We start from the raw sequence: 21,603 nt of genomic DNA on the forward strand, positions 1-21,603 counted from the left end.
TGGTAAATCTTGCCAACATCTTGCATGGCTGTCAAGAAACAAGATCATGGCAAGATTTTCAAGAAAGATTAACCATGACATGGCAGGACGTACCACGTATTAAAAACTCAATAGCACCCAAAAAGAAGATATAGCACGAAATCTTAAGATTAAGCAATCAAAAATTAGCCAGAATTGTCAAGAATGTTGGAAGATACTGCTCCCGTTAGTTTATTAACCAACAACTGGGCCGTTTTTTTTTCCAGTATGCTGAAATTTTTTGAATGTGCATATCTCAGCACACTTCGTACATATCTTCAGGACAAATTTTCTTTCAATGAATTGAGTTAACGCCAATAGAATAACTTTTCACATTTTGTATCGAAGGTGCTTTCAACTGATGCACTCCATTGGCTTATATTAATATATTGTTTCATACAATTGTTTCAATTTTGTCCTTGGTTGGTTCAAACCTATATCGATTTGTTGATCTTATTTCCACAGTTTACAATTAAACAAATCAGAAGCTTATGAGGGCTTCATTCACTAATTAAATTGTTCTCAGTGTCCCACAAAATGAGTACCCCAATGGGCTTCTTTTGTTACTTTTCTATTCTGGCGCCACTTTTATTCTTATCAAGTAAGTAAGTTTGGTATTTTCTCCAAATATATGTCAAATTTAAATGTCTGTGGCGAAATTTTTGTTTTAATGTCTAATATCAAGTTTTGATATTTTGATCATATTTAATTATTAATCAAGGTTCGTGACCTGCATACCAACTTTTTAGGACAACAGTGATTTCAGCATTGCTTTACGATGGTTTGATACATTTTATAGCTGTATAATTTCAGGTAAGAACAAAAAGTTTGTTTTTTTTCTTTATACCCCTCCCCTGCCCATGACCTTCATGCCCTCTTCTTAGAAACAATCCCTGATCAAATCTTGCTCATATTCGTCAAGTGCACATTCGATTATTCCTCGACCATCATTTTCAGATGCAAAACGTGTTTTTGAGGGCACACTGTATCTAACCCAAGCACGTCCAAAGCTGATCTCAAATCCAACGAGAAAATTTAGAGTCCCGCAGAAATCAAGCATGATAATTTGCGTCGAGCAAAAGTACGGTGTGATTTGCGATTTTGTGTCGAGGTAAAAACCAGAGGCTCGCTAAAGTCGAGCTAAAGTCATTTCATAGGCTATTTGGGTCGCGCGGTCTTTTCATACCACTTTTTGGCCAAACAAGGTCTTTTCATAGGTGAAAATTTAAATCTGGAGTTCTTGTTGGAGTCTGATCACAAGCGCATGAATGCGTGGTCACAAGGGGCATGAGCGCAGGGACAAATTGATCTGGAACGCTTTTAATTTGAAACGGGAGAGAGTTGTTCATAGCGAGAACGGGTTATCTCAATAAAAACCATGCATGCTTTAGTCTGGTATAAACCTATAGTTTGACATAGATACAAAACTGAGCTGTGGCTTTGAGAACTTGCAGTGTGAATCTGAAAAAGGAGAACTATATAACCAAAGTAAACAAAAACAACCTCAAAGGGTACCAACTATAAACTAATTGCGCAGAAAAAAAATTTCGAAAAAAAATCTCACTTACAAGCTACGACGGCAGTACTAGTTTGAAATTAATAAACGCCCAACAACATCCCCCGCACAAATTCCTCTAATGATATCCACCGAGACTATTGATATGATATGCTGCCACTTTATGTAATTCAGTGCACTTTTTTCCCATACTTATTTTCCTTCTTTAACTACTGGATTCAAAAAGAATCTGCTCCTCTGAAGTGGATTGCAACACCTCTCATCACCATCCAACAGCACTGTCGTCGAATTTCGAAATACGCCTTGCCTTTAGCACGAACATATTGCCTCAAATTGTTAAATTCCGACACTGTGTATAAAAACTGGCATTAATTCTATCATCTTAATTGCACCTGAGTTTTGAAGCAACTATAATATTCATTTTGTGTCACCGATATTTTAATCTTTGTGATATATGTATGCCAGTGAAATTTCAATGAATAGTATTTATTTTTAAAGTAAATTTTCGGTCATTGCGGATCATTTATATGGGTTGCCTGATGATTCTGTGTATGGGATGATTCTTCATATAGTCTTATTATGCGGACACTAAATATTGTTTTATAAGTTTTAAGGACGAGAGACACGATTGCATTAAAAACCTTTCGAACTTGATAGAACAGTTGTCTGTCTCTACAATTCAAATACATCAAAAATAACCAGAAAACATCTGCAGATTTTGGCAGCATTTTATGTCAATTTATCCTAAATTATAATAAGTTTTTTTGAGACCATGATAGATAAAATTCGATCAGTTAAATAAACGGCGATTTATTCGAGGGTTTTTCTGAGCGACAATTATGTCCGACAAAAATTGAGAGACGTTTTCAGTCCATTTTTAAAATCCCTTTTCTAGTTTGAGAAATAAAAGTTTAAAAGTCATTCATAAAAAAAACAAAAAAAAACGATCAAATCGTTTTTGCAATTTAACCAATTAACCAAATAATAAAAATTCTCTTTCACATTTTAGTTTTGACAGCATGCCAAAGTAACGTACAGAGTAGCATAATAAATCTCTCTGTGACTATCTTTTTAATACAGGGAGAAATATTATTATTTTTGTTCTTTTGAAAAGTAAGAAACGATTTTTGACATGTCAATTTGCAGAAATTTTATTCAATTTTGAGAGAAGTACCCCCTTTTAAGATGGTTGAAGACAAATTACGCCTTTTTGAGTGTTAGCGTAGCTACTATTGCTTTTCTTTCTTAAAATTGTTTGTCTCTAGACTTTGAAACCAAATACATAAAAAATGGCAACAAAAACTGCATATTTTAGAAGTACTTTATATCAATTTATACTAGCCTAAATTCTGTTCAAGTTATCGCTAAATTTAGTTAAAATGGCAAAAACTAAAAAAGAAAAAAATGAGGCAAAGGAATTATATTGTGATGGTCTTGTCTTAAATTTGTTGTTTGTTATTGTTCGAAGTTTTTTGTGCCGAATCGCTGAATAAAAGCAGTAGCACAAGCTGCTGCCAGCAGCCTCATCTACTCGGTCGGCTAATATTAATCTACTAACTTTATAATCCGTAGAGTATCTTCATTCGACCGCCCTCCTTTTTATTTTCCGCTTTCAATTTTTAAAATTTTTGGACGTTGTTTTGAAGTCACAATTTGAATGCTATTGTTTTCACACGGGAAAGGTACAGGGTTGAAAAATGCGTTTGTTTATTGCATAGAAGGGCTACTTTGGAACTGAGAACAAACATTTTTGCAATTGTTCTGGCGTCCGTTCTGTGTTTTGACAAAAATTGCTCCTCTATTTGCATTATCTGACGTTTTTACGTCTCCTATTGAAAAAGATTCAATTGAATTGATTTGTTTGTGATTGCTAATGCGGGAATCAATTAGGCAAGATAAATAAGTTCTTGTTTAATTTGTCTCTATTTAAAAAATTTTCATCTTTTTTGTTCTGCCGCTATGTACACCCCATTTGTAGGTTTTTTGTCTGAATAGAAAAAAATTTTGTTTTTTTGGGTTGTCTAGAGAGAAAGAGTCATCTGTTTTTCGGCTGAATTACTTGTCGAGGCTTTCAAATGATTTGTAAATCAATTTTTTCCAAATACATCGTTCTCCATTGTACTGCTCATTTGTTTTTCCTAACTTAACAGTTAGGAAATCAATAAATTTGTCATTTTTAGGTTTTTCATATTGTCCCACATCGTTAAATAAAACATTTTCAAAGAACAAACGTTTTCAAAGAACTCCAAGCTTTTAAAGCTCTCGGTCGTTTTTTTATCCTATAGCTCGCCAAATGACAAACGTCATACGCTTTCTATTAAGTTATATGGTTTCCCCGTTTATCTTTTGTGTATACAGTATTATGTATACGGTTTTTAAAATCCAAGTTCGTATTTATTGAGTTAGCGAAATTACGCAATACTCCAAACTCCATTCTTGCTTGTCTAAAACTATTGCTATTAATGAAATTACACGCTTTCTTTTTGAAGATAATCGGTTTTGTTTAACGAATTAAAAATGTGTGTCTCTTTTACAATTCTTTAAAAAAATGATTTTAGATAACCTCTAGGAATGTGTTCTTCTTTTTTACTCGTTTTAGCTCCTAATAGTTAAATTGTCTTAAGTAAATATGGTTTGAGGTATGGTTTAAATTCCCTTTTAGTGTGATCACTTCGCCAAAATGTATCAGTCCAATGAATTTGACAAAGGATAGGAACTTTTCTATACTTTTTTGTCTCTTTCTACATTTTTAAAATTCAAATGGTTTTCTAAATATCTCAAAAATTCCTCCTCATCCTAATCAATTTGAAAAACAGTTCTGCTAGTTAATTTTGCGTAAATGTCAATCAGAGCTTTGCCATTATTATCTTGTTTCTCATATTGTCAAGATGATTTTTGTCTCGTTTACCTTTATTTTTCCGCGTTTTCAAAAAGTTGGTTGATGTTTTGTTCTCTAATGTAATTTCACTGTTTCAATTTCACTAACATGCTTTGTTTAGGTTGTTGCTCAGAAAACATTTGGAAGGCAAAACGACAATTTATCTTAGGGCCTATAATTTTGGCGGCAAGTGAACTATAAAGCAAATAAAACAAAAGCATAAGCTTAATTTGGCAGTACAGTTCGAATCAAAATCTCAGGATTTCAGAAAAACTGTAGTGAAAACTCTTCACTGAAAACCAAGGAGAATTAGAAATTACACTCACTTTTTTATTTGAAATCAAAAAGCTTCATCAGCCAATTTTGATACAGTGTTCAGCTGAAATGTTTAAACCCAGAGAATCCGAATTAATCAACAGAATTCTCATCAATGTTCAACAAGTATGTGACAATTTTGAATGCAAAATTAATCAAAAAAACTACAATCGTTCATTTATTTTGGTGAAGAAGCTAAAAGAAGCTCCATTGAAAATTCACATTTTTTTTCCAAGAAGAACGTTTGAAATTCCTGCAAAAACCGTATCATAGCGTTCGACTACACTATACACATAAAAATCAAATTTTCAATGGAAAAAAGGCAATTTTCTAAAACCAAACATACCGACGAATCATTCTTGCGTTCAAAAACGACCATACTGAATTCTTACGTTCGAAGCCAACAATACTGAACAGAACGAACATACCGAAGCTTTCTTACGTTTGAAACCGAAGATATCGAAGATTTCTGACAAATTTTTTGTCGTTTTTGTTCGGTCTTCTCAACTAGGGGTTGAACTGATGGAACAAGTAAATTGCCAGCAGTTAAACAATTTATACAAAACCGCATGAAATGATGGAACAAAATCAAAACAGTCAACGATCTAAGAAACTTAGATAATATTGTGTTTTTTTGTATCAGTAACTTTTTTTCTACTATTCTTTTCTTTAAAAAAATCGCAAATAAAGGAAAAATGCAAGGTTGCTCAGGCATTTTCTGTTGCTCTGGGAAATCGAATGTTTTCTTCTACCCCTCCTTTTGTTAACAGAGTTGCAAAGCAGTTGCATTTTCGAAAAAGCTCGCTAAAACACAAAATTTTATTGCTAAACGAAATGTTTCTGAAATATCAATTAGATCTGGTGATATGATGCATTCTATACTTTTCAAATAGGAAAGTGGGAACATTTTCTGCCGCGCACAGAATCATGGCAGCCTTCTTGTTTTTCTGGGGGGGGCAATAATAGATCCAGAGGAATTCTTAGGCATTTTTTTATCGTATTGTTAGTCTAGTGTACCTTCGCAATGCAAGGACGCTGAACACAAAGCATGCATGAGGGTTAAGGTGAAATGAGTAATCGAAGGTTTTTATCTCTTCTCTCATACATCCTGAAATGTGATATACTATATTTTTAGTTGATCATGTCGGGGGATCTTCAAACCAATTGGGATCATTTGTTGATTTGAACAGAGAAGGACTGGACTTTGTCATTCCTGGCAATATGTCTAGACTGGCCAGATCATGCTTACAGAAAAGGTTGGTAAGTGTCTACCTATAATTGTTCCGACCCACTTGTGGGGGGAGGAACTATATACTAATCAACTGGGTTTTTTTTGTTCAGTCAATTTTGGCCGATCGATATATTCATCGTAGAGAAAGTTGAGTGGTATCATTAAAAAGCTCGTCCAACGTAGAATTCGAAATTAAAAAGATTTTTTTGAATTTCGTATTTTTCGAGGAGTTATCGAGGTTTAAAATTTTGTGTGAACATGTGGTATTTTGTTCACTTTTAGCATGATTTTGTTCAATTTAGCGTAATTTTTGTTCAAATTAAGGCTTTTCTATAAAAACATTATTTCAAAATAACATTTCATGCTACAAAAGGAAACAATTTTGTGTTACCAGTAGACCGATAAAAAGGCTAGTTCTGGTTTCGTGAGAAAGTTTACTATAAAAAAAAACTCGAATTCAATTTGAGAGCTGTTTTTTTAGAAAACTTTTCCTATTTATTTTTGTTTTTTAGTTACTCAGAGACTTGTCATTTTCATACTGAGGTTCCATTAATGACAAATCTCATTTACAGTCAAGTGATACCCAATGAATAAAAAAATCGTTTTCAAGGCATCACTCATGATTTTTTTGTTGTCGACTCTTCGAATTTTTAATGAAATTTTGATATTCTTTTTGAGATTTTACTGAATTTTGGGAGTCCTATTGCATAGAGTTCCCAACTAAAAGTTCCATCGGCTTTTTTCAGTGCTTTAGGTAAACCTATATAGCGCTTTGAGTAGACAGCTATGGGCTGTCAAGACTTTAAAAAATAATTTTTCAAAAAAATTTTTCGATTAACCCATATTAAACTAATTTTCATGAACAGTAAGTCAGTCTATCTCAGTGGTGACCGGACCCCATTCCTTTTTACTGCAACAAAAATTAATCTCGTAAGCGGTTTTGTCTGCTGACAATTGGTTTTATGACTTCGTTAACAAGGGTCTTCGTAACTTAAAAAAAAATTGTTTTTGTTTTGTAATTTTGTTTCCTTATGAAATCTTATCTCATTTTCTTCGTTTTGGCAGCTACCATTGGCTTAAACAAGATGTCTCAAGGACCATAGATAAAATTTTCAGAGAAAAGGTTATCGTTTAAATGGCTTCGACACTTTCTTCTAAAATTTCTGCTGCATTATTTTGATTTTTGCTTTTGTTTGTCGTTGTTTTCATAATCTTAGGACTTATTGTGATGTCCTATTGATTACATATTGATCACAAACATCCAAGTCTTCCCATCCAGGCATATGGTTGTGTATTTTTTTATCTCCGTTGAAAGCTCTTGATTTTGATGGCTGTTAAGATTTTGAAAATAAATTTTCGGATATGAACCAATCCTAAAACTATTTTCTTGAACTGTAAAACAGTTTCAGTAATGACAAGACCTCTAATTTTTCTACTGCAACCAAAATTAATCTGGCTAGTGGTTTTATCTTCTATCTATTGATGCTGCGACTTCGATGCCACGAGTTTTTCTAATTTTTTTAAAATTTTTTTGATATTTTTTGTAATTTTCGTTCACTTTGAAATTTTATCACTTGATCCTATTATTGAGAGTTCTCAATCGCTTAGCGAATGCGTTTTATCGGTCATAAAAGTGATAAAAGTTTTAGAGAAAAGTTTAAGGTCTAAATTTCTTCTTTAGTTTCTTGCACTTTTCTACAGAATTTTTGGTTTTTGCCTGATTTTTTGTTCTTTTCATAATCATAAGACCTATTGTGATGTCCTATTGATGATATAAAAATGGCAAACATCTTTATCTCCTTATTGCGGCATAACTTTGCGTCTCTATTGATTTCCGGTGAGAGGTATTGAATTTAATGGCTGTTAAGGCATTGAAAAAAATCTTTTTTGGACACTAACAATTATCAAACCTATGTTAAGTCAGTCTCAGTAATGACCGGACCCCCTTCCCTTTATCTGCATTTAATATAAATAATATAATCTGGTAATTTGTTTTATCTGCTAACTAATGGTTTCATGACTTCAATGCTACGGGTTTTCATAATTTCAATAAAATTTTCGGATTTTTTTTTTGTAATTTTCTTTGTTTTTCCTTTTGAAATCTTATCTCATTGCCTTAATATTGATATGATAGTTTCCATTGGCTTGTAGAAGACGTCCAATGAATCATAGATAAAGTCTTCAGAAAAACGCTCATGGGTTGAATGGCTTCGACACTTTTTTTCTCACACTTTTCTTCTGAATTTTTTGTTTCGGCATGTATTTGTTGTTGTTATCGTAATCATAAGACTCATTGTGATGTTTTTTATGACTTTTGCTTGACAAATATCTGTGCATTCTCATTGAGGCATAACTTAGCTTATTCTTTGTCTTCCGTTGAAAGCTAATGAGTTGCTGATATAACTCGTTTTCTCAAAAATTTCGTGGTTTGATTATATTTGTTCATACTTGTTGATTTTTTGAAGTCATATTGTTTGAAAAAGAAGAAAATCCTTGCTGCTAAACATTAAGATAAGATTAGAAAATTTTTGCCAAAAGTTTTTTTTGTCTTTGACACCTTTCTCGCTCAATATTTTTTAATTTGCTATTTTTGCCTTTTTTATTTCTTCATGTAGTAGTAAGATGCTGACTGGTCCATAGGCTTCTAATTGAGGATTGAATAAATGATATTAATATTAAGCTTCACGATATTGTTCGTTCTCAAACTTGTTTTATTCATTTCAGTTTTTGTTCTGTTCGTCAGCTTGTAATTTATTCACATCATTGAGAGGTTCCATCCAATTTCCTGTAATTCAAAAATTATTTTTTCCTTGTTGTCATGTGGTAACTCATGTTTTGTTTGTTGAGCATTATCCATTTTCATAAAATTTTTTGATTGGTATATATTTGTGTTTTTTTCTCTTCTTTTAGCACATTCGCTGAAAAATTTTTGTTTTTGCTTATTTTGGCGTTCGTTTTTTTTTCTCGTAGTCTTTTTTTGGCAGATTTTGTGAGCGCTGTAATGAGGCATGGTATTATGCAATTCAATTAGTATCTCGGTTCTGTAAAATTTTTTTAAAACTCAAACATCTGTTTTTAATTATCTCATCATTGGGTTAGCAATTAAGTCAAAATTGTAGATGAGCTCGGTTCGGAATATCATGTGCGAACGCACATTAACGGGCATCCTTGTTTTATTTTATGTCCCAAATAGTTACAAATAATAATAATAATAATAAGTAATAATAATAAGTCATTCGTAAAGTGCTTTTTTAAGTTGACCACCTTTATAAACACGTAAACTTGAAAATGATTACTTGGTAATTTTCACCCCTAATACTACTTGACTATCATTTGGTCAATTTTCAAGGTTACCAGAAATTTTTTGAAAACAAAAGCTGAGTCGATTTGCTAATAAAAACTGAGGAAAACGGGCTTGCTCTCGTTGTTGGGAGTGAGTCCATTTGCTCTGCTTGCTCATAGCACTACCTGAAAATAGAAAATGGAATAGCCTTTGGAACAAAGAATAAATATTCTTTAATAATGATTCTTTTGATAGAATGCTTGCTTAGACGCCATATAAAGCGTTTTGTCGTTAAAATTTTCGGCAGTAAGATTTCATCATCACAAGAAACTAATATGATGAACTTTTTAATGCTCAAATTGTACCCGAGTTGAGGTGGTCGAAATATGATTCGACAATTTTTTGTCTGGGGGGTACCCCCTCCCAGAGGATAAATACACAGTCTGGACCAAACTTTTTGGTCGCACTATTTCAACTCATGGTCTGGCATCAAAGAACCATAGTCGCAAAAAGCCTGATGTGCACGCCCTAATTCGAATCATAATCGGACTCAACCGAATCATAGTCCCACAAAATCTTCCTAAATCGCCCTATTCGGTTCATGAAATCGAGAAAAATCGAATCATAGTATGATTAATTCCCTCTCGTAGTCACAAAATTTCAAAAAAACGGGCTTTAAAGTTCGCAACATCGCGAAGCATAGTCTGGTTAATCGGTGTCATAGTCCTTTTTTAGAAACGCCTAACAAGTTTGCCGAAGCAGTACTCAAATATAGTTTAAAGAAAATGTCAATTGGATAATTGAATTGATAAGTCACAGATGTTTATAAATGACATTGAAAATTGGATTTAATATTTCTAAATGCATAAAACTAAAATAGGAAAAGGTTTTTGACACCCAGAATGAAGTCCCCGCACCAAGCCAGGTATAGGGGCCGAACGGACTTTAGTCGCGAACAGAGGGAGTGAACCCAATAAACTGGACAAAATTGTGGTCTCACCTTCCTCATGGCCATAACTGTGTTTAGACTGTTTGGTCTGGCCCATACTTGTTATTTGGGACTGAGAGTCATACTGTGGTTCTTTTTGTAGTTTGCACGCATACATACGCTTTTTTTTCTCATCTTTTTGACAATTGTTATAACAATTGTCAAAAAGATGAAAAAAAAGCGTATGGCGCATGGCGCTACTCTCGTAACTCTAGTTTTTAATCATAATTATCTATTCTTCGTTATTAGAAAAAATACAGTAACTGTATTTTTTTCTAATAACGAAGAATAGATAATTATGATTGAAAACTAGAGTTACGAGAGTAGCGCCATGCCTCATCACTATCTTAGATTTGAACATAAAAACATTAATTTCGAGATTGCAAAGCTTCTTCGTTGAGTAAACTGTTTGAGGAATAAAATGATCACCAGACAGCGATACTTGTAGCTAAATGAATATTTACGTCAAAAAAAAAAACACGAACTATTTTCACGAAGAGCAGTCGGTTGACCTTGAGTGAAGCGTTGTGAGTGAAACTTTAAAACTCTAAATGTAAGCTTGAAAAGTACAATCTTTCTTTGCTGTTGCAGTCTTATCGCACAAGATTCCAATATGAGTGTTATCTTTGATTTAATTTACTTTTTACTTCATTAATTTTTCTTCTATTGTTATCACTCGGCAATGGAGGCCACATCATCATCAACGTCCAAACCCATAGCTTCAGAGGTTGTCGTTACTAATCGTTAATCCGCCCTTCGATGCTCGACAAGTTTGTAATGTAACGCACGAAACTTTAAAATTTTTTGAGAAATTCTTGGGGGTCGAAATTACTGAGGACAGTATCAAAGCGTGTCACATTATTCCAAATTCCGGAAACGAGTTCCAACTGCCAACAGTAATTTGCAAATATATTTATTTAGCTCACAAACAAAGTGTCTATGAAAAAAGAAAACGACTCAGAAAAACAAAAAACAGTATAAACAACAAATTCATCTATCTAAACCAGCCCCTACCAGAATATGAAGCTCAGATCAAAAACGAAGCAAACAAACGAAACATGATTACTGCAACACACAATTGTGCAGTTTCTGTTTTAGTTGAAAATGGTAGAAAAAAGGCAAAATTCGTTAAAATTAACGAGACAGAAGATTTGAACTCAATCAATGCTATAAAACGAAAAAAACATTTCGAAATATCTTCTACTGACAACTTTATCAACTCACCTGCATACAAACGACTTAATATTCAAAAAGAAAAGAACAAACGACATCTCACAAACTCAGTAACTGTAAAAAAAACTTAAAACGTAACTCAATTATTTTTGTTTGGTTTCTTTAATGTGTATAATATGAGCACAACTCAAAATTTAGGGTAGAAACTTATCGCCAGCTTTAGGTGCGTAACGTTTTGATCATGTTTTTTAAACTTTATTGCTCATTTCTTAAGTTTTTTTTAAATTTCATAAAGTCAGCTTATATATGTATAAGATAACCTCAAATTCAACTAAAAATCTTTAAAAATTGTTTCAGCCCTCTGCCTGTGATTTCCGTAGGCGGCGGCCTGTCGGTTGTGATTTACGCAACCATGCAGACAGAGCGCAGAAGAGCAATGAAACAGAATGTTTTGATTTGTTGCTGGTGATTTCCGCAAGCAACAAATCAAAAATAAAAAAAACAATTAAGCACTGTTATATCAAAATAGTTGGTAGTTTTATACAAGAAAAAAAACCCGACTGCATTGGCAGGGAATTGATAACGAATAGTGTCTCAACGTCAACAATGACAATTAAAAGAACCTGTAATCCTGTACAGTTCCAATTTGTTCTTCAAAACATTCGATCCGTGTCTAAGAACCTAGACGAGTTTGAAGTTTACATTAATAGCATGTCTCAGAAACCTGAAGTAGTTTGCCTTACTGAGACCTGGTTAAATCCTAGCTACAACAATAACTGGTTTTTTGAATGGTTATCAAACAATTATAGCCAGCAATCGTAAAAAAAGAGGTGGAGGTGTTGCATTCTTCTTGAAAAATAACATAAATTGTCAGATAGTTGAAAAATTAGAAACGAATTCCGTTCAACTATTAACAGTCGCCATCAAAACCATAAAAGAAGAAATCTGGTTCTCATGTATTTACATGCCACCAAATTGCACTACTGAATCCAATTTCTTGACGGTTGAAAGATATCTCGACAGCCTGATGGTTGACCCAGAAACAAAACACGTACTTTATGGGGATTTTAATGTTAATTTTTTAATAAACAGCAAAAAAGCCGAAAGCTTAAAAAGCCTTTTAGCCGGAAACGGTCTCAGTATATCAAGCATTAACGACCCACCGAGGGTATCAAATGGCAGAAGTACGCTCATTGACGCAATATTTTCTAACTTTTTTGTAGAAACCAAATTTAAATCAACGAGTATAACAGATCATCACACGGTAGAAGGGTCCTTTGACCTCGACGGCAGTCCAGAAAAGCATTTTAAAGCTCTAAAAATCCGCAATTGGCATAACCTAGATAATCCAATTAGAAGAGAAAGACTCGAAAAGGATCTCAGGTATCAATTTGAGGTCCACAGAAGTAGTTTAGAACTCTTACCAATTGACAAAGCCTTCAAAAAATTTCACGAATTGCTCACTGAAGCATTAAACAGTCACCTTCCTAAAAAAATATCGTACACACAAAAAGAACAAAAATTGAATTGATAATGAGGTTAAAAACTTAGCGACGAAAAAACGTAATCTTAAGAAACCGGCAGATACAACTGGAAGTCCACAAATTCGCGAAAATTTTCAAAAAACCTGTAAAAACCTTAAATCTCTCATCAGATCTAAAAAACAAACTTTTTATCAAAATCTACTTAAAACTGATTCGGTAAAAAACAAAAAATCTTTTTTTGAGCTTTACAGATCTTTAGCCGGCAATTGAGAGTCCTCTAAAGTTTTCTGCTCGCAAAATAAAGTAGAAGAGTTTATCGAGTTCTTCTCAAACATTGGGAAAAAATTGAATGCAGAATTTTTAACAAGAAGTGCTGTTACGATAGAAAACTAGAGTCAAAGTATATTTCTAATATCGATATCTGAAAATGACGTAATGTACGCTATCAACAACTGTAAAAACAAATTTTGGCTTGATTGCTATAACTTGAACTTTTTTTTATTAAAAAAATTTCTGACTGTTTAGCAGCTCTTCTACAACTCTTGTTTAACAGATGCATAGAACCTGGACAATACCCAGAGAGTTTGAAAATAGCAAAAGTTATACCGTTCTTCAAAATTGGAAATAAAGATGACCCATCAAATTTCAGGCCCATCTCGTTGCTACCAATTATAGGGAAAGTCTTTGAGCGGATTATATTTGATCGAATTCAAAACTACCTAAGCGTTTTGGAAATTCGCTCAGATTCACAATTTGGCTTCAAGCACGGGAAGAGCACAGTTGATGCCATTGCAACCTTAATAGTGGAAATAAGATCAAATCTCCACAACAACAGTGAAAAAACCAAATGCACCTTTCTAGACTTAATGAAAGCTTTCGATACTGTCGATCACAACATTGTGCTGCAAAAGTGTTATAGATATAGTCTGCGTGGTCCATTATACAACATTTTAAAATCATATTTATCCAAACGAATGCAATATACTTTAATTGGAGATAAAAATCCAAACTGAATCTTATAGAACTAGGCGTGCCACAAGGATCAACTCTTGGCCCTCTTTTGTTTATTATCTACATGAAAGACTTAAGTTTGTCCCAGAAAAAATAAAATGTTATTTTATACGCCGATGACACTGTTGTGAAGAGCAGAAGTTCTGCATCGAAAATTGACGATGATCACGACAGAGCACTAGATAAGGTCAATGATTGGCTCATAAAAAATAAACTAACACTGAACAAGGAAAAAACAAAAAGCATGCTTTTTGCAAAGAAAAATCAAAAAAATGTTGTGTCAAAAACTTTCATAAGAAACACTAAAATTGAAGAAAAACAAAATTTCAAATACCTTGGCATCACGATAGATAATGATCTACGTTTCTCAAAGCACTCAAAGCATGTGGTCACAAAACATTTGTCGAATTGTTCTAACTTTTATAAACTAAGAAAAGTTTTGAGAGAATCACAGATGATAAAAGCGTTTAGAGCATACATACAGCCAATAGTACAATACGGAGTTCTGATAAACGGGTCAACAACAATCACAACTATTAGGGAAATAGACAAAGTTGTCAAACGTATCGTGCGGCTAATTTTTCATCGAAAAAAATTTGAAAGCACTTACGAAGAAAGAGTAAAACATAGGATCTATTTAGCCTCAGAGTTACATGCCTCTAAGGTACTTAAGCAAACACTAAAAAACAAAAGGGGACAATGTAATATTTCGCCAATTTCAAAGAGTTTCTCAATGCAAAATTGCCTTAAAAAAAGCAAGCGGTTGATTAAAAACAAAATTACTCAAGGTTAAATTCTATTTCACAGTTTTTCAATAATAGTTAGGATAAGGCGGGTCTTAAAAATGCTTCTAGGTTACGATGATGAAATAATAGAAAAGATTGAAAGCATGTCTACTGCCGAAACAAAAAATTTCTGTCATCAATTTCTAGATAATTATATTTTGGGTAATGAGGACATAGTCAGACTGTTGTACGAGTTTTAATATCACAACTCAAAGGCGGTCCATAACCAGAATAATGTTTTTCACTAGGTTTAATGGTACCTTGAAAAATAGTGCTTCCTCTTTTTTGTCTTTCTTCATTTTGAATCACTTTCATCCAGATAAACTGAACGAGACACTTGAGAACGGGTCATCGGCCCAATAGTGCTCTCCCACAGTCAAATATGTGATTGTATTTGTACAGGTAATTCTGAAAAGCTACTTATTGACTGATGGAAACAATTTATTATTATTATTATGTCATCACTTACTATTTATTATCCAAATACTTGTGATTTTCTCAATATTCTCTCTAGCAACGTTTTTTCTGAGAATTTTTATTGACAATCCATCCACCTATTCCAAAATATTAACTGGCAGAAAATAAACCATGTACAAAGACTTTTTTCGGAGAACGATTATTCGTGTTCTGGAACCGAGCATACCGGCGACTTCCTACGTCATGAGTTGCGATTAAAATCGATAATTTCTGTTAGGGATGCCAAAGTATAACCTTCTAGTAGATGCAACCATTTGTTGTTTTTGCTTCAGTAGTTATTTCTGCTTGAGAAGATACTACATTGGGCCCAGACATTATAGATTAAGAGGTACTGCTGGTGACACAAGACCAACTGCATTGGAGAGGCGCGTTTACTTTAATATGATACGCAGAGTTTTCACAGCCTTCAATATATTCTCACATTACGCTGTTGATCGGTTCTCAGGAGGTAAGGAGTAATCAAGATCACAATTTCGCCTTATTTAATTGAATTAAATTTTTCTGCTCTAATAAAATTATACCAACGTTGACTTATTATAGAAATTTCAGAAATTTTATAAGCATTAGAGTTTTTGAGACGCTACAATATTAAAATCATGAAGTATAATTTCCTTCCCAGGTTGTATTCCGTGACCCAAGACAAGTATTGGCCAGACCAAATTGGTTCACGGACAGGGGGGTTACAGACAAACCAAACCCAAAATTAAGTATCGGCCAGAACGAACTGACTTTGACCACCCTCGGCTAGACCAAACAGACTTTGGTCAACATTGGCCAGACTGAACAAAAACTTGTTCAGACCAAACAGACCTAAGACCAGGCCGTTGGTCAAACAATTGGCCAGACCAAAGTGTGCCTAATGGCCAGATCGAACAAATCAAAGTTTGGGTATTGGACAGACCAAACAGACCGAAATTTGTGTACTGGCCAGCCCAAAGAAATCAAAATGTGAGTATTGGCAATAAGAAACAGAGCAAAATGTGGTTTTGGCCAGATTGAACAGACCAAAATGAGGGTATTGACCGGAACAAACTGACCAAAATGTGGGTATTGGCCCGAACAATCAGACCTAAATGTTGGTACTGGCGAAACAATTTATACAAAACTGTGATGCATTGTTCAGACCAAACAAACCAAAATTTGGGTTATTGGCAGATGACTTCCTAATCAAAAAAGATATCTGAAAGGTGAGAGAGTGCAGAAACCTCTCAAAAGGTAATCAAAATAATATCCAGGTAGTTGGCGGGACGATAAAAATTTAAAGTCACGAAGTGTAAACATCTTCCCAAAATGTGGTCCACGACCCAAAACAGGCATTGGCTAGACCAATTTGGGTCGTGGACAGGGGTTCAGGGCAAATCATACGCAAAATTACGATTTGACCAGAACCATCAGAATTTGGCCACCCTCGGCCAGACCAAACAGATTTTGGTCATCATTGGCTACATTGAAAAATTCCTGTTGAGACCAATTAACCTAACGCCAGACCATTAGCCAACCAATTAGCCAGAAGAAAATGCGGGTATTGGAGAGACCAAACAAACTGAAATTTGGGTAATGGCTGATGACTTCCATATCAAAGAATTACTTTAGTGGTGAGAGTGGGCAGAAATGTATTCAAAAGAGTCTCCATTTATTGGTCTCCAATGGCAATTGCCATGATAACTTCTTCTGAAAAGCTGAAGCTGGATGCAAGCAATTTTAGTTCTCTTGAATTAAAAATACGATTATCTATGATAGCCCCGTTTTGCTCAAGTGCTTCTTCAGCTAACAGCAAAACCAACCTTTTTTAAAAAAAAATTGTAAAAATCGCCTTGATAATTCACTTCTTACAATTAAATCAAACATATGCTTGAAAATTTATCAAAGCTGTATTCCACAAATAGACGTCTAGGAGTGTAAATTTCTCTTTGCTATCTGATTCCCTAGATTACAGATAGAAGAAATCTGCGTTGTCATAGCCCTAAATGAGAAGAACAAACACAAACGACAAAAAAAATTGTAACACGTCTTCGGTATGTTCGATTTCAGTCGTAAGAGAGCTTCTGTGCGTTCGGTTTTTCCCGTATTGTCAGTTTTGAACGCAATAAAGTTTCGATATTGTCTTTTTTCGAGGCAAGAGTGATTCGTTATCTTCGGTATTGAAGCGCAGGAAATTGTTTGTTTTTTTTCCATAGGAAAAGTTGATTTTATGTTATAATGTAGTCAAAGTATATGACAGCGATCGTTTTGAAGGAGATTGAAACATAATTTTTAGAGAAAAGTTGTGAAAAAATGTGAAAATTATTGAAGTTTCTTCTTTAGCTTGTTCACAAACCTAATTTAGCAAAAATAAATTTCTTGGTTACTTTTGAATTCCATCTTAAACACCGTAGTTGATCATTGATGATGTTTCTGTCAAAAATTCACATTCAGTGAGCTTTGCTATACTTTTTTGCAGATTGCAAGCAAAGTTTCTGACGGTTCGCTACGTTTGAAACCGAACATGTCGGCTGAATTTTGTCCGGTCTACTGAACTAATGATTTTGAACCCCAGAACATAAAATTTCCTGGTATTTCTTCAATGATGCCGAATTTCCCTTAGATTTAAAAGACGGCAACATCAAATCTCTCTTAAGGTTGAAACACGACAAAACCAAATCTCTCCTATGTTAAATACCGAACGAAAACGACGATACCGACGTAAAAATCATGAAGGTTTTCATCATTTTTGGCTATAATAAGACAACGATACCGACAATTTCTTAGGTTTAAAAACCTAAGATTTCTCAGCTAGGGAGACGAACACAAAATTTTGAATTATAAATCCTATATATCCAGTTTATTTTGTTCATTTCTATTTCAAAAATAATTCTTGTAATTAGTTATAATTAGTTGTCAAATTCACACTTGTCTCAATATTGTACTGCTTTGCATAATTAGCAAATCATGTGTAACTATTCACTCAAAAACTGTATTTTACCAACAAGTTAGTCACTGAGAGGAATAATTTCAAAACATCATCGCCCAGTGAGCGGTATAGTCACGCCACAAAAAAAATTCAATATCGCTTTATGATGTTCGAGATGGTTGAAATGAAATTGATTAAGACCCGATTGTGAGGACCAAAGAAGTAAATGCAGTGTGCTCATTGACATTTCTAGTCTAGTATTGATGCGAATAGTAGCCTGATGCGAAAAGATACGATTTGAGCTGGAATTTTCTATGATTAACGATGATTGCTAAAACCAAAATTTATGTTTCTTATGAAGAAGGGAAATACAATGAGTTCAGAAGTTAGGTGCAATAAAAGTTCATTTGTAAAAGGGTAGAGTGGACTCTCTTGAGGAGTTTGTGACTTCTCAAAGGAACCTTGAATATGTATAGGTTAATGATAACTTCAAATTTCATGCGTACATCAATTTAAAACATAAATGAAAAGGTTTACATCTAATTGTATCACAGTACAATTATCTTGGGTCTCCAAGATGGGTTCCCAGAAAAAAATATTGTACATTTTTGGTGTTTATAATGTTAATAATGTTTTGGAACTCGGCACTTTTGCCTATAGTTAATCTGTTCATAAAAGCAAAATTGAAACATCATTAGCTCATAATAGAGGCGTAGTTAATTTTCAGGTTGCTGTACGTATCATTATGAAACATACAAAATCTTCGGACACGCATTTGGGTTGACTCCTTCTCAATACTTCAGTCGAATCACAGATTTCTCCAGTCAAGGAAAGCAAATTATATTCCTTCAGGTAACTTTTCAAATTCTTAATTGTGAAAATTGTACACTTTTGTCAAGTGTTTATAGTAAAGAATTGGACGCTTTTTCGGCACCCATAAAAATCAATTTCTCAGCAAGTGTGGGCAACAGTGACAATAGAAAAAAGTCCAAATGTGACGCAATCGTCCCAGAGACCCATTTTGGACAAGCGTGAAGATTACTGGCAACATTTTATCACTTTGTATCCCTGCGAACAGTCACTGTTGTCCATAATTTAGACCCTGTCCACGGTTAAAGTTCTCCATTTCCAAAATTGTTTAATAAAGTCACAATAAAACAGAAATTAAAAAATCTTTATTGATGATTAATTGTTTAAAAGTCGCAACCAATATTAAATGCGGATTTAAAAAAGCCAATTTGAAATTTGCTCATTTTTAGATACCAAGACGTGACTTAAAAAATTAAGTCTCTGAAATATATAAGCTCTAATAACCACAGGAACCAACGAATAAAGTTTTCAGCTAATTTAGGAATTTGTAACCATTTTGCATATTAAATACCTTTATTGTGGAATTCTCTGTCAAAATGATTGTCAAAATAAATTGTTCCAACATGGGCGCCCCACGTTTAACGTCTAGTTTTTTCACCTGACGGAGCACTAAAAATGAATAATTGAAAGACGTAATGTCGATGTTGTCCACAAAATATATATAAAGATAGAGAAAAAAGAGTACAGTTGGTTTGCAGAGATTTTACAATTTTTGATCAAATCAGCTGAAATATGACGAACTGATTACTGACTCCAATGAGGTTTATGCGCAGAGAGCAAAATAACAAAAGAGAGTGGACACGTACCAATCATTGGACACGTGCCATCTAGATTGTAATCACCTCCATGAAATTTGCATTCCAGTAATTAAATATTTGACATTACAATAATTAAATATGTGCCCCCCCCCCCCCCCAGCTTAGTGAGCATAAATCTTTTATGACCCCCAGGCGCATGTGCTATTTTCGGGTCTTTCCCATTATAGCCCCCCCCCCCCAGCTTAGTGGTCAGATAACCTATAGCCCCCCCCCCCATCATGGTAATTATACCATAATGGGGGGGGGGCTATAATTTAATGGGGGGGCTATAATGGTAAAGACCCCTATTTTCTTACATAGTAACGTGCTATATAAATATAACAACATATAAGAGGGGGGGGGAACAGAATAGATCCAAATTTTTATTGAAATTGAATTGGCTATATGAAAATGTTTGCGCTTGACTCGATTGATACTGAGTTTTGCTCGACACAAAAAGTCGTCATTGCTTCTTACTAGATCTGCATTCATTGTATTCAAAGGAGTTGCCTAACCCCCTGAAATAAAAGCGTCATGTTTTTGCACTGATACTGAGTCCTGAAACCTAACAAAGATCGGAATCTATTGCAAATTAAATCATATATGTACAAAAGCTGTCAATCAAAGATGCTCATATCGTATTCTAGCAAAGGGAAAAGGAAAGAGCTCATAAAATTTTTGGGATTTTTTCCTTTTGTGCCCCCAGTACGTTATGCGCCCCCAGTTACAGAGCACGTGCCATTAAATCATCATGTAAAAATATGGCACGTGTGTCTGGGGGTGCAAATAATATGCGCCCACTAAGCTTGGGGGGGGGGGCACAAACGGAAAAGATCCAAATTTTGTTAACCATTTTAGGGGTTTTATATCCCCTCGATGTGCCTCAACTTCGTACAACTGCTCAGTTTTGGAAAAGGGAACTTGGTTGTGCAAAATAGTGCTGGTCAAGGTCACCCATTTGCCATTCCAACAGCAGACAATATGGTGCACGTGTTCCACCCACACTACTTAGTTGACTATTTGACCTTCGACTGGTTCAAGGCTCACGTCATCTGTGTGGAAAAACCATTAATTTGTCGTCAGTTTCCTCTAAGTGTGAATTAAAATTTTAATAATTGTGCCATTGTGCCTTTTTCGTAAAAAAATTGATATATTTTTAGTGTTTTGGTCTGTTTTAATAATTTAATATGTCACTTTGTACGCAGAAGTTACAAATTAATTATCTACCCGCTGTTTACTCAGGAATTAAAAAAATACTATATCTCGATATGACTTGTGCATAGAGAAGCAATGAGGATTGATGGCGAAAATGATCAATTGAGAAAAGATTTTATGCACAGTACCCAATGGTGTTTCCCCGAATATACGAAATCCGCTTGCAAAAAACACTAACTTTTTTTTCATTTTTTTGCGTTATATTGGCTATTTTAATCTTCACAAAGTTTTCTTCTCTCTAGTTAACCTGTTTTTTTTACCGAGTGAGATCTGTCAATTTGCCATTCAACTTAATTATTATTCACTGCTTGAATGAGAATATGTAACAAAATTTGCTGAAACAATACTAAATACCCAGTGCAACGATTCCTGAGATTCTTGCCAAATTATTATTTTGCAATTTGCTAGTCAGAAAAAATCTCATCAGGAATCCAATTGGGATGTCTATCCGGAAAAGCAGGTGTTGGTAGGTAAATATTTCAGTCAGTTCTCACTCTTCCCACTGCCAAAAATAAGAGATTTCAAGACCGCGGTAGGAAGATTTTAAGACCGAATTTTTGCTCTTGCTCGATAAAAATTTGATAATATTCGATTTAAAAAACGCTGAAGGTTCTGCCTTATAAAAGACTACTTGATGAATGTTCTGCGAAACAAAAATTTTTATTTTGTGAG

General features: G+C 34.1%; 1 protein-coding gene across 1 annotated transcript; it reads left to right on the forward strand.

Annotated features, from left to right (window-relative positions):
- The first annotated feature begins 493 nt into the window (after positions 1–493).
- LOC142340328 (uncharacterized) lies at positions 494–20,820 on the forward strand. Its single transcript, XM_075390903.1, has 5 exons — positions 494–619; positions 5,863–5,983; positions 15,432–15,607; positions 18,777–18,901; positions 20,575–20,820. Exons 1-5 carry the CDS (start codon positions 556–558, stop codon positions 20,818–20,820), a joined length of 732 nt encoding a protein of 243 aa, XP_075247018.1. The 5' UTR covers positions 494–555.
- Positions 20,821–21,603: the final 783 nt, after the last annotated feature.

The sequence above is a fragment of the Convolutriloba macropyga genome, chromosome 5 (assembly GCF_964194025.1).
Source record: "Convolutriloba macropyga chromosome 5, txConMacr16.3, whole genome shotgun sequence".
Taxonomy (NCBI): domain Eukaryota; kingdom Metazoa; phylum Xenacoelomorpha; order Acoela; family Convolutidae; genus Convolutriloba; species Convolutriloba macropyga.

What these genes read in the sequence shown, in the direction of transcription:
- LOC142340328 (XM_075390903.1), top strand. Translation starts at nt 556, where the DNA reads ATGAGTACCCCAATGGGCTTCTTTTGTTACTTTTCTATTCTGGCGCCA. An exon ending in TGTTGATCGGTTCTCAGGAG is followed by an intron (nt 15,608 to 18,776) that starts GTAAGGAGTAAT and finishes GTTAATTTTCAG; the next exon opens with GTTGCTGTACGTATCATTAT. An exon ending in AGCAAATTATATTCCTTCAG is followed by an intron (nt 18,902 to 20,574) that starts GTAACTTTTCAA and finishes TAACCATTTTAG; the next exon opens with GGGTTTTATATCCCCTCGAT.